Raw genomic sequence first — 12,500 nt, 5'->3', positions numbered from 1 at the left:
TTTGTTATCTACTTATATATATTTTTTATATTTTCCGGTCGCATTGTTTAGAACCACTTATTCGCAACTCTTATTGTTATGAGACGTTGTGTGCGTTTTTTTAAGTGATTTATTAGGTAATATGGTTTATTTGAATCGTGTATATTATTTGTTGACGTATGTTCAGTAGACAGTTTGAACAGGGTACTCTGGTCTGTTCAGAAAATGTGTACCTTGTACCTTTTTTTATTAATAAACAAATTGGTTTTATATACATTTTGTTTTACTTTTTTGTTTATTTTCGGATTTGTCTTTTTTTTCTTCTTCTTCTAAAATTATATATCTCTTGTTTGAGCCTTATCTTTTAATATCTATATTATTCATATATTTATATATATATATCACATTTTCATCCTATTGTCCTCTCCCATGCACTCCTCCTCCTCCCATTTCCATTCCCCTTTTCCTCCTCCTCCTCCTCATTTCCATTCCCCTTTTCCTCCTCCTCCTCCTCCTTCTCCTCCTCATTTCCATCCCCCTGCTCCTCCTCCTCCTCCTCATGCAGCTCCTCCCCCCAGGGCGAAGGCTGCCGCTTCAACCACGGCGTGGCCCGGATCAAGCGGCACGAGCAGCTGGCGCAGTTCGGTCTGGACGCGGCGTGGGACATCGAGGACCTGGTGCGCCTCGGCAAGAAGATCAAGGCGTGCCCCTACTTCGCGGCGCGCTCCCTCGTCGACACGGCGGAGATCGTCTTCTGTCCGTATAATTACCTCGTGGATCCGCTCATCAGGGAGGCGGTGAGTTGGCGGGATTGGGAAGAGTCTTAGGATCAAGGTGTGTGCGTGTGTGAGGTGCGGGCGGACGCGGGGACGTGCTAAGGAATGCGTCCTCTTGGGGGGATGTTTTGGCCAGGAAATAGTCATTGGGGAAGCTTGATATTTTGGACGGCCGGGGTTTGTGTTTTTTAGGTTTGGTGGTAAAGTGTTAATATGATAAAATTAAGATATTTATTTATTTGATTAAACACACACACACACACACACACACACACACACACACACACACACACACACACACACACACACACACACACACACACACACACACACACACACACACACACACACACACACACACACACACACACACACACACACACACAAACCAACACCAAACACCCCCCCCCCACAACACAAACACAACCACGCAGAAGCTGATCCTCCTCCTCCGCCCAACAGATGAGCATCAACCTGACGGAGCAGGTGATCATCCTGGACGAAGCGCACAACATCGAGGACAGCGCCAGGGAAGCGGCCTCGTGCACCCTGACGCAGGACGCCATCCTGGAGGCGAGGGACGACCTGGAGAAGCTCGTGGCCCTGAAGGTCAACGAGGAAGAGTGCTCCAAGCTGGTAGGGCCCGCGGGGAGAGGGTCTTCCTTGGGGGGTTTCGCGCTCTGGGGACTGAGAGGGACGCGTTGTTAGGAGGTGCAAGTGGGGACGCGAGATTGCTATGTGTGTTTGCGTTGTTATGTGAGAGAGGAAGAGAGGGGGGAGGGGGAAGGGGAAGGAAAGAGGGAGAGAATGAGAAAGAGTAAGAGAATAGCGCAGAGGGAGAGGAAGAAAAAGGGGAAGAGAAAGAGAGTGAGGAAGGAGGGAGGGAGAGCAAGAACAAGAGTGAGGGAGAGGGAGAGAGGAGAGGAAGAGAAAGAGGGAGAGGGAGAAGGGGAGATGGAGAGGGAGGGAGGAAAAGAAGGAGAGAGAGAGAGAGAGAGAGAGAGAGAGAGAGGGAGGGAGAGAGAGAGGGAGAAGGAGGGAGATAGAAGGAGAAGGAGAGGGAGGGAGAGAAGGAGAGGGAGAGAGAAGGAGAGGGAGGGGAAAGGAAGAGAGGGAGGGAGAGAGAAGGAGAGGGAGGGAGAGAGAAGGAGAGGGAGGGAGAGAGAAGGAGAGGAGGGAGAGAGAGGGAGGGAGGGAGAGAGAAGAGAGGGAGGGAGAGAGAAGGAGAGGGAGGGAGAGAGAAGGAGAGGGAGGGAGAGAGAAGGAGAGGGAGGGAGAGAGAAGGAGAGGGAGGGAGGGAGGGAGAGAGAGAGAGAGAGAGAGAGAGAGAGAGAGAGAGAGAGAGAGAGAGAGAGAGAGAGAGAGAGAGAGAGAGAGAGAGAGAGAGAGAGAGGGAGGGAGGGTGTGTGTTTTTTAGACATACATGTGTGTATGTATGTGTGTATGAGAATGTATGTGTGCATGTAATTAGATAAAGTATAGATCTATCTAGATAGATATGGAAATATATAGGTATATATGCTGTCTGTGTACAACCATTTCATGTGCAGTCTTTCCCAGCAGATTAATATCTTTATTCCATAGGCCAGCATGCTGAGCGCATTAAGTGGCTGGGTGGATCAAAACTCTGACAAGTTGACCGACTACACAGAGTTTGACCGATCTGGAAAGATCTTCACAGGCACACAGATGATAGCCAGCTTAGATATGCTTGGTATTGGGAACGACAAGATTGGTGACCTGAAGGTATGTTTATGTTCAGGGTTTTGTGTGTGTATTATACTCTTTTTTTTTTTATTATGTATGTTGCTTATGAAGGTACTTTCTGTAATGGTGCCCCTAATTATTTTACTGTAAGAAAGCATATATGTAATCATCAAACATTAAGCCATATCTTACAAAATGCAAGAACTACCCTATCTTGTTCAGTCATCAGATACTGAAAGCATTATTTTAAGTTAATGGCTTTACTGATTTCCCTTTAGCACTGCTTCACAGTAGTGACAGACGACCAGGATCCGGACGACTTGAACCCTCGCATCAGCTCTAACACGAATATGCTACTGAAGAGTCTCTTCCTTATGTACGAGTTTCTGTTCATGGATAACATGAAGTACAGAGACGACTACCGCATTGCCATCGTAAAGTCTCAGACCAGGAAAAGGGCTCCTGTAAGTTGCCTTTTTTTTTTTTGGCTTTGGAGTAATTAATTAGGTTTCATTCTGCAATTAGCTGTATTTTCTATTTATCTTAAACTTTTTCTAGCTCTTTTAATTAAAAAACATGTTTGCTCTGCCAAATATTTTTGTTAAAGATCATGCATTTTTAATAGGACATTAAATACTTCCTTACAGTCATTTCTAAATTTCACTTCCTTTTTTGCCTTGCTATTGTGACCAGAATGCATCAGGATGGCTAGGCAGGAGAGCCACAATCAGCTGGGCATTCTCCATCAACTTCTGGTGCCTTAACCCTGGTGTGGCATTCAGTTCAGTCGGTGCAAAGGTCCGCTGCATCATACTGACCTCTGGCACCCTGTCTCCGATGAGTTCGTTTCAGTCTGAATTGGGGGTCCCTTTTAAGATTCAGCTGGAGGCTAATCACGTCATTGACAAAAATCAGGTATGGTGGTGCTCAAGTCTGTATTTTTTACGGTAAATTACAACGGGTCATTAGGAATGAATTGTTTGCTATTTAATTTTGCAAGGATTTTTTCTTTTCTTTTCTTTTTTAAGTAAATTTTATTTTGGAGATTGTAGTAGAGACAAGAAACAATACATTAGTCTTTGTGATTTATTCAGATTCAGTAATAGATCTATAGTTCCAACATCTTATCAGAATTCAGTCACTTCATTCAGTCAACACTTTGCAGGTATGGGTTGGCACTATCGGAAAGGGGCCAACGGACCAAATGCTCCAGGCAACATACCGGCACACAGAGACCTGGGGATTCCAAGACGAATTAGGAAAGCTGGTGCTGGACGTGTGTCGCGCTGTTCCCCGAGGAGTCTTGTGCTTCTTGCCCTCCTATTCCCTGCTGAACAAACTCCTTGATAGGTAGAGTGTTTTCCATTTTGTTTGAAGTTAATCATTAACCACATTATTTTGCTTGTAGAGAAAATATAGATTTCAGTTATGCCATATAGTGCCTAAATCAGTAACTGTAAGAATATAATTGTCTTATATTTTAGCATTAGTAACTACTATCCCCCTGTACCTTTTTCTGGAGCATCGCACATCCTTTTTTCTCTCTCTCAACAGATGGCAGATGACAGGGCTCTGGGATGAATTGAACAAGGTAAAGATCAGCATGTGTGAGCCTCGCAGCGGGGAGGAATTTGAAGAGACAATGAAGCTCTTCTATGACACCATAAGGAGAACTGGGTATCTGTCTGCGCTTATGTTTCTGTAGTGTTGTAATGAGTGTTATATATTATAGCAGTGATCTCTATTTATGTAGTCTGAATTTTATATCAGTGTTAGGAAAAAAAAAAAAGGATTTCATATATTTGATAGCATTCAGGGTTATGTGAATTCAAATGATAGTCATCATAATGTTAACAGAGTCTTCTTTTATCAGGGAAGAGTGCGAGGGTGAAGTGAATGGCGCATTTTTCATGGCAGTTTGTCGAGGAAAAGTCAGTGAGGGCCTGGACTTTACCGACGATAATGCACGTGCTGTTATAGCTGTAAGTGATCATAGATATCGGTACTTTGAATGGAGTATGGTTATTAAATTAATATATTTCATTAACATAATAGTTGAGATTTACACTGCACTAGTTTTCAGTATAGTTTAAACTAATTGTTTTTACTGGAGAGAGAAACTGTACAGCTGGTGGAATTCAAGGGAGGATATCTACATTTAGAATGGCCATAAGTGCAAAGTTTGGCAGTTTTAACACTTGCCATTTTCATACATTCTCAATGTTTTTATATGTCAGGTCTTGAGATTTAATATTATTACTCCCTAATTCCTATCAAAAAAGAAGAAGAAAAAAAAAGAAGTGGCTCCCTGAAACTACAGTTTTAGTATATTAGATTAGTAAAAGACAACCATTCTGCTTAAATGCATATTTGATTTTAGATGTATAAGTTTTACAGCCAGAGTTAAAATGAAGAAATGACTTTTCAGATATACTTTAAATAAACAGTTGGAGAGTTTTCGATATGCACATTTAAATGTAATTACCTATAAAACATCAGATTAAATAAGTAAGAATGCATTATAAGTAAGAATATAATTTAGATGTAGTTGTTAACTAAATACATTTAGTGATCTTTTATTCATTTATATTCTAATCAATAGTTTTATCTCTCATCATATGTGATGGAATTACTTTACCCTAATCACTACCAAGTGAATATGTAATCAGAGGTTTGTATATGCAAGAAGTTTTAATTTTGATTAATTCTGCTTTCTAGGTTGGAATCCCATTTCCAAATGTGAAGGACATCCAGGTTGATCTAAAGCGACAGTACAACAACAGCCACTGTCGCACGCGGGGTCTTCTCTCTGGCGGGGATTGGTATGAAATCCAGGCATATAGGTAAGGCATTCTCTAAAGCTTAAAATTTAGTTTGGGTATTACAGTTCAGTCTTTGACATAGGTTGCAAACTCAAAAGGTACATCACTTCTGGAATTTCTTCTTTTCTGCTATGGCAGTTTTCACATTGAACAAATGATTGTATGATAGAAAAAAAAAAAAAATTAACTTGCTGACATTGGTATTCATAGTGCATTGTGACTTCAGGTTCCATATTGGTCAGTATATTTTTCTCAGCAACAACAGGTTCCTCATGTCTTTTTCATGTATCACAGGGCAGTAAATCAGGCTCTTGGTCGGTGCTTGCGTCACCGCTATGACTGGGGTGCCCTGATCCTTGTTGATGAAAGGTACCAGAGAGGCAGCCTGAGCAGCGGAGTCCAACAGAACAAGTATACGAAGGGTCTTTCCAAGTGGGTGCGCAATAAGATCGTGCACCATCCTTCTTATGCCATGGCACTCTCCAGTCTCAATCATTTTGCAAGAAATATGACTGCCAATCCACCAAAGAAACCAGAGAGGTAGGTCTCGTTTAGGTGTGTCTTGTTGCAGTTTTTTTTTTGTGTGTGTGTGTGTGTGCTTTTTCTTCCCTTTTTGATCCTTTTGGAAGAATTTAGTGCTAGTGGATTGTTGTAGGAATATTAATATGATGATGCTTGTTAACTAATCAGTTGTAGACAAGGTTGAATAAGAATGAATATCTCCACAGTGCAAGGAATGTATTTAACTGGTTTGGATTATATTTTTGTCAGAAATACATGTATTTTTGATGAAGATATAACAGAATCCTGTCAGATCCATCTTTTGCACTGTGAAGATATTAATTCTCATTCATAACTTTTCTACATTTGTTGCAATGAACACTGTTCAGCTAATCAGTTTTCTTAAGTGTGTGATTTAACTTTTGTTTGTTTGTTTACAGCATGAATGAAACTCAAACAGCAACAGTAGAGGGAAATACAGTAGAGAAGGATGCAGTGTGTGGGAATTCAAGTAGATTCCAGACTGCCAGGGCTCTGCTTGACTCAGAAAACAGTTCATCAACAACAGCAGCAGCTTTGTCCTTACTTGTAGATGGCTTAGGGTCAACCCAAAATACCACAGCTGCTCATGACACTAGTGTTAGAAATGAAACGGGCATTATATTACCATCCCAGTTTAGCTCAACAATCATTGGAGGTTGCAATGAAGTGGATCACGATGATGACTTCTGCTCTTCACCAAGCAGCTTAGTCATTCCACCTAGTAGATTCCTTTTCACCTCAACTCAGGTATCAGACCCGAAAACCTCAAATGTTCCCTCATCACCATCCTCCAGCAAGGACCGTGCTAGTGTGTTAACCTTAGATACATCACCAAAGGAGACTCCAGTTGGAAAGGTGTTGCAGACGCCACTTTCCCCAGATGATGCTGTAGGTAACCCTCCCAAAAGAAGGAAGTCATTTTTCTTGACAAGTTCAGAAGCAAGTAGTAGCCATACCCAGAAAGATGTAGGAGCAAAGGCGGAGAATTCCTCGGCAGCAGACCAGGAAGTGTATGAGTTTCAGTATATTGATCCGAAGAGTAAAGTCCATGTATCACCCCTAAAAGAACTGCTAGAGACTGAGATCAGATCAAGGGCAAATTCTTCCCCTGTTCAGTCCAACGCTAGAGAAGCGGAACCACAGTCAAAGAAGAACCTTGGACAAGAATTCATTAATGGTGAGAGCAAGGTGGGGACGTCGTCATCCTCACACGAGAGAAGTTCTTCTCCGCAGATGTTTGATTCGGATGAAGACCTTTTTGCCGATGCTACACCAAAGAAAAACAAGCCGAATGATGGAGGTGATGAAAAATCCAGTGTCTCTGGCCTGAATAAGTCAAATGTTCGACTAGCTCCAATCTTTAGTGGTCATACAACATATCAGAAGAAAAAGATAACGCCACCGAAAGAGAAGGCACCAAAATCAATGGAGAAGTCTCAAAAATCGGAAGGAAAATCTGTGAAGCAGCCAAAGGGCTGTGGAAAAGTTAACTGTGGAAAGGAAAATGATGGTAAGGCTTTGGTTATTACTTTTGCATCCATTTCTAACTTTTATTTTTATTTGCCTCAATTCGTTGTAATTATGGAACTTGCTTATATATCAGTATACTGTATATATTCCAGTTGGATGTTTTTGTCTAACATTCAGTTTATTTGCAGAGTGCTGTAAGGTTTCAAGAAAGAGGCCACTCTTCAGTCAGAACGTCCCAAGCCAAGTTCCCCCTGCAGCAGGAACAGAATCAGATTTAGATGATTTTGACCTTAATCAGGTAATCATTAAACCTTTGAGCTCAGAGTATCTTTTGGAATTGACTTTAAGGAGGGATGGCCCAAGCCTCTATGGGTCCTTGGGCAGAATTTGATTATGGAGCTTGCACCATAAGGATGAATATATTGATGTTTTTCACAGTTAATTTTGCAGTTCACAAACTAGAAAACTAGTGAATCTTATTTAACCATTACATTTATTCTGTGTCTCTTACTGTTTTACATTTGTATAAAAGGTATTCAAGTATCATATATGATGCATGCAATATGAAAGTTACTGAGACTGGTTAAGCAGTTATATCGATCTAGCTATATAATTCTTTGCTAAATGAGAGAGAGATAAATAGAGGAAAAGTATGAATATGTAGAATCATTCTTTTTTGAAAGATTTTACAAATTCTTGTCTGAGAATCCATCCATATAGAGGAATTCTTAATAAATGATAAATGATTTATTTTAATGTTTATAAATACTATATTGTAATCTATTAATGATAGATCTACATGGATGCATATAGAAACTAAAAAGCCAATGATAGTTCTACATTGACAGATGTAGGAACTATAAAGCAACTATTTCATTTTCTTGGAATATGTTGTAAAGTAAATTATTAATTAGAATATGTTGCTTAAGTAAATTGTTAGTAAGAATATGTTACTGAGTAAATTGTTAGTAAAAAAGAAAGAAAAAAAAAAATACTACTACTACATTGCAGGACATTTCAACTCTAAACATTGCATCTACCTTTCCAGAGCTACAACAGCCCAGCAGGAGGGGAAAGGGTAGTTCGTCGAGTCTCGAGAGGCAGACGCTCCTTATCCCGCCACAAGGGTGTGCAGTACTCGGATGCTGAGGACTTGTGATGGGTCAGGATCAGTAGAGGAAATTCATGTGAAATTTAGAGAACTGAAGATTTTCAAGAGGATTATACTGGTATATTTTTGCTACATAGAGACATTGTATGTAAAAATAAGAGAGGGAAAGCTGTGGTGTGTGTGGCATCATCCATACATGTGGTAGAGTGTCCTGCATGTGAGGAGAAAACAAATATTCAGTGTTCAAAGTACATAGGTTGTTAGGGTTGAATGGGTATAAATTCACATTGTTTGTAATACAAAGTAATTTGCAGTTGAGTAATATATGTAGCATAAGGTGCTGTATTTCTTTTAATCAATTTTAATCATTTGTATGGAAAGTTTCATCTCATGAACATACAGTACGTGTATTACATATTACCTTTTCCATTTATGTATAATTCTAATTGAATTTTTCTACAAGTTATTTGTTGTCTTTAGATTGCTTGTTAGCTCCTATGTTGCTTGGCCGCTGCACATTGATTGCTTCAGTTACTAGTGATAACTTGATTTTTCATTTTTCCTATGTTACATTCCTTATGTACTGTCTTTTCACATCAGATTTCTTTGTTGTGTAAGATAAATTTCATCTTTTTTGTCCAAGAAAAAGAAATTGGTTATATTATGTGGCATATATAGTGTACTCAAGAAAATAAATAAATTTTTGTTATGCTGATCACAGGAGATGAAATATTGCATGATATTGTGTGATATAGAAGCATAAAGCACAAATGTTCTTTTTGTATACTATAATGATTATATAGGGAAAGAAAGTAGACAAAGATGTGAAATTTTACTCTAGAATAATGTTTGGAAAGGATGTTTAAATTCAGTAGTGAAGCACTAAATTTTATTTGCTGTATAATCTCTTCATAGTGAAACAGTGTGAAATTCTCCAATTGTTTTTAATTTCTCTGGTTAATAACTCTGCTTTCATTCTTTGCCAGTGAGATACCTAGTGTGATCATCAATTCTCCAGTTTGTTAATTTATAAGTTTTTGGCAAAAGGTTCATGGTATATATTTTGATAAACAGTTCCTTTGTTATATTCATAATGATTAAGGTAGCTAAAGTTGGAATAAATCATCTGCATCCTTCTATTCATGTGATGGTCATATGAATGCAGCTAAAATATTTGCATTACATTTCATAGTTATATACGAGACACCAGATGCACTGCAGGTTACATATCATTAATAATCAGCCTTTTAGCCAATGAAACAATAACATTTCTTGCCTGTGCCTCTTGTAAAAATGTCAGGTTTTTATAGAATTGAGTATATGATTGCCACTGAATGTTTTTGTTGTATGGCATCAATATACACAACCTTTTTTGTGATAAAGATGATACTTTAGAAATAAAGAGGTATTTATTTTCATTTATTCTGTGTCTGGGTAGTATTGAATCACCATAAATAAATATGTATTTAATTTGCAAGCTTCCAAAGGTTGTTAAAGAAAATTTGATTATTAATGCACTAAGATTAGAATTCCCATTAAAAGTTGTTGTTTTTTATTCTAAGGAAATTAATTTATAAGAAAATGCTGAATTAGCTGATGATATTTGGTATTTCCCGCTGTATGATGTGAGGCTGAGGGTGTTACCTGACTGAACTCTGTAACAAAATAATAAAATGTTAATAATAAATTGTTTGGACCTTTTTTCCAATTGCCATTGCATTGGCTTGTTAAAGTGTGTCTTCTTTGATTATCATTCAATTTGTAACATCTTTTTGTAGTGTAGAATCTCTGCTGGATTTTTATTATTTTTATTTTTTATTTATGTATTTATTTATTTTATTTCATTTTATCTATTTTATTTTATTTGGGTATGTTCAGCCAGTTGCCATGTTCAGGATCAATTACAGATCCCAGATAATCTGAAATTATACTGAATTCATTGACATACAGATTCATTCTTACTGTATGTGGAAATGGAATATTGAACAAATAAGATTTATTTTTCATTAACAGACAAGTGATATAAAGGAAAACTACTTACTTATAAGGTAAAAAGGATTAGAGTAATAAATTCAGCTTTCAGAATCCTGACAAATTCAATATCATGCATTGCAAGTCCAACAATGCAATGCAATATAACTTAAATGGGTTTCCTCAGTTCAAACCCCACTGGTAATCTTTCAGGCTATTAGGAAATGGAAACCTGGAAAAAAAAATATCATTAGAAGGAGGAAAGATCTGAATATTTTGCTGAAATGTAACAGAGTGAAAGTAAATTGAATATTTTTCAAGTGAAAAGCTATGAAATATACTCACAATCAAAGGATAAGGCTGAAGAAACTGTGCTCTAACATAAAAAGCAATAATTGTTATTAAACTTATCATTTCTGTCCAGATTCTAGAAGGTTCACTAGCAAAGAAAGAAAAAAAAAAGTTCAAAATAAGTAACAAAAATAACCTTTTTAAAAGGTACGAAAAAAGTAACAAAAATACCACTTAATTGCAACTTCAGTGAAGAAAACTGGTATTCTCATTGCAACATAAAATTGATTTCAACATAATTCATATTCTGTCTCTATAATACTTTACATCTTCTTTTTACTAATGCATATTACTCGTGAAATAACATATCATCACAACCTTCTATTCATTCTTAAATAGAAGATTAATTAATTATTGTCACTCAAAATCATTATCTTCAGTATCATTAGCAGATTAATCATATTGTCTATTTTAATCTATTATTTGTTTTAATCATTAAATGTTCATCATTATGATTATCACCATCATCAAAGTGATTTTTTTTTCTAAGACTTACTAAAAGGGAAAAAGAGTGTAAAAAACAAAAAAAAAACAAAGAAGGAATGAAAAACTACAAATAATCAATATAAACAGAATCTACCCCCCAAACATATATAAATATGTACATATACATATATATATATATATATATATATATATATATATATATATATATATATATATATATATATATATTATATATAAAATATATATATATATATATATATATATATATATATGTATATAAGCCAATATTTTAAAGAATAACCATAATGCAAAAGTAATATGATGTAAATGACTTTTTTCACCTCTTCTCAGCATAATTATTCAAGATTATCCTTGTCATATCTGATATTACAATAAAAATTTAAAGGAATATTTTGTGGAACCCTCTTTCATTTAATAATTGAAAATTAATCGGTAATCTAGATTTATATTAAAAAGAGTCAGAGAAAGGAATTTTCTGTTATAACGTTTTCTTCGTTTTAAGAAAGGGGTGACTACACTATATTTATCATTTATCCCTTTTATTTTTTTATTTGCTTATCTATCAATTATTTATCTATCTACCTATTTATATAAATATCTCTCACCCTATTTATTTATTTATCGATCTATCTCTTGACATATCTTTCTGTCTATCTATTTATCTATCTATATATCTATATATATAGAGAAAAACATAGAAAGAAAGAAAGAAAGATAGATAGATAGATAGAAAAATAGATTGATAAACAGATAGATAGATAGATAGATAGATAGATAGATAGAGATAGAGATAGATAAAAACACACTCTCAGGATTTCATCTCCCGTGTCCGTGGAGTCTCGCTGGCGATCATGATGAGCTTAGATGTCGACTCCCTGTTCACCAAGGTCCCGCTTGACGACGTCCTCGCTTTCCTTCAGTGGAGGCTCCCCGCAGAGGATCTTCGTCTCCCTCTGCCCACCGACGTCTGATCCAGCTGATTTGTCTGTGTGTGGAGTCTCATTCTTTTTCCGTTGAGGGTCGCTTTTATTCTCAAACGTTCGGTGTTGCCATGGGCTCTCCCCTCTCTCCTGTCTTGGCAAACCTGTTCATGGCATTCTTCGAGTCTGAGTTTCTCCCTTCTATCTCCCTTCGTCGGTCTGGCTGAGGTATGTCGACGACGTCTTTGCTCTCTGGCCTCATGACCTTGCCCTGTTCTCGGACTTCCTGCCGCAACTGAACTCTCTCCTTCCATCCGTTTCAAGAGGGAATGGGAGGTTGACAGCAAGCTCCCTATCTTGGACACCCTAGTTCATCGCTCTG

The 12,500-nt window shown here is 37.5% G+C and overlaps 1 protein-coding gene across 2 annotated transcripts in view; it reads left to right on the top strand.

Annotated features, from left to right (window-relative positions):
- LOC119579209 (Fanconi anemia group J protein homolog) overlaps positions 1-9,283 on the top strand; it is a 236,898-nt gene extending 227,615 nt beyond the window's left edge. For both annotated transcript variants that reach the window (XM_037926904.1, XM_037926905.1), the window contains 13 exons: positions 558-776; positions 1,218-1,391; positions 2,340-2,501; positions 2,741-2,926; positions 3,156-3,377; positions 3,628-3,812; positions 4,017-4,139; positions 4,336-4,444; positions 5,181-5,305; positions 5,579-5,824; positions 6,226-7,337; positions 7,486-7,595; positions 8,346-9,283. In XM_037926904.1, coding sequence (XP_037782832.1) covers positions 558-776; positions 1,218-1,391; positions 2,340-2,501; positions 2,741-2,926; positions 3,156-3,377; positions 3,628-3,812; positions 4,017-4,139; positions 4,336-4,444; positions 5,181-5,305; positions 5,579-5,824; positions 6,226-7,337; positions 7,486-7,595; positions 8,346-8,456 — 3,084 coding nt within the window. In that variant the 3' untranslated portion in view covers positions 8,457-9,283. The remainder of the gene's footprint in view (positions 1-557; positions 777-1,217; positions 1,392-2,339; positions 2,502-2,740; positions 2,927-3,155; positions 3,378-3,627; positions 3,813-4,016; positions 4,140-4,335; positions 4,445-5,180; positions 5,306-5,578; positions 5,825-6,225; positions 7,338-7,485; positions 7,596-8,345) is intronic.
- The last annotated feature ends 3,217 nt before the right edge of the window (positions 9,284-12,500 follow it).

This window comes from Penaeus monodon, chromosome 12, assembly GCF_015228065.2.
Source record: "Penaeus monodon isolate SGIC_2016 chromosome 12, NSTDA_Pmon_1, whole genome shotgun sequence".
In the NCBI taxonomy this organism is placed as follows: domain Eukaryota; kingdom Metazoa; phylum Arthropoda; class Malacostraca; order Decapoda; family Penaeidae; genus Penaeus; species Penaeus monodon.
The sequence above is the reverse complement of the archived record's forward strand: the minus strand, read 5'-3'. Positions and strand labels throughout refer to the sequence as shown.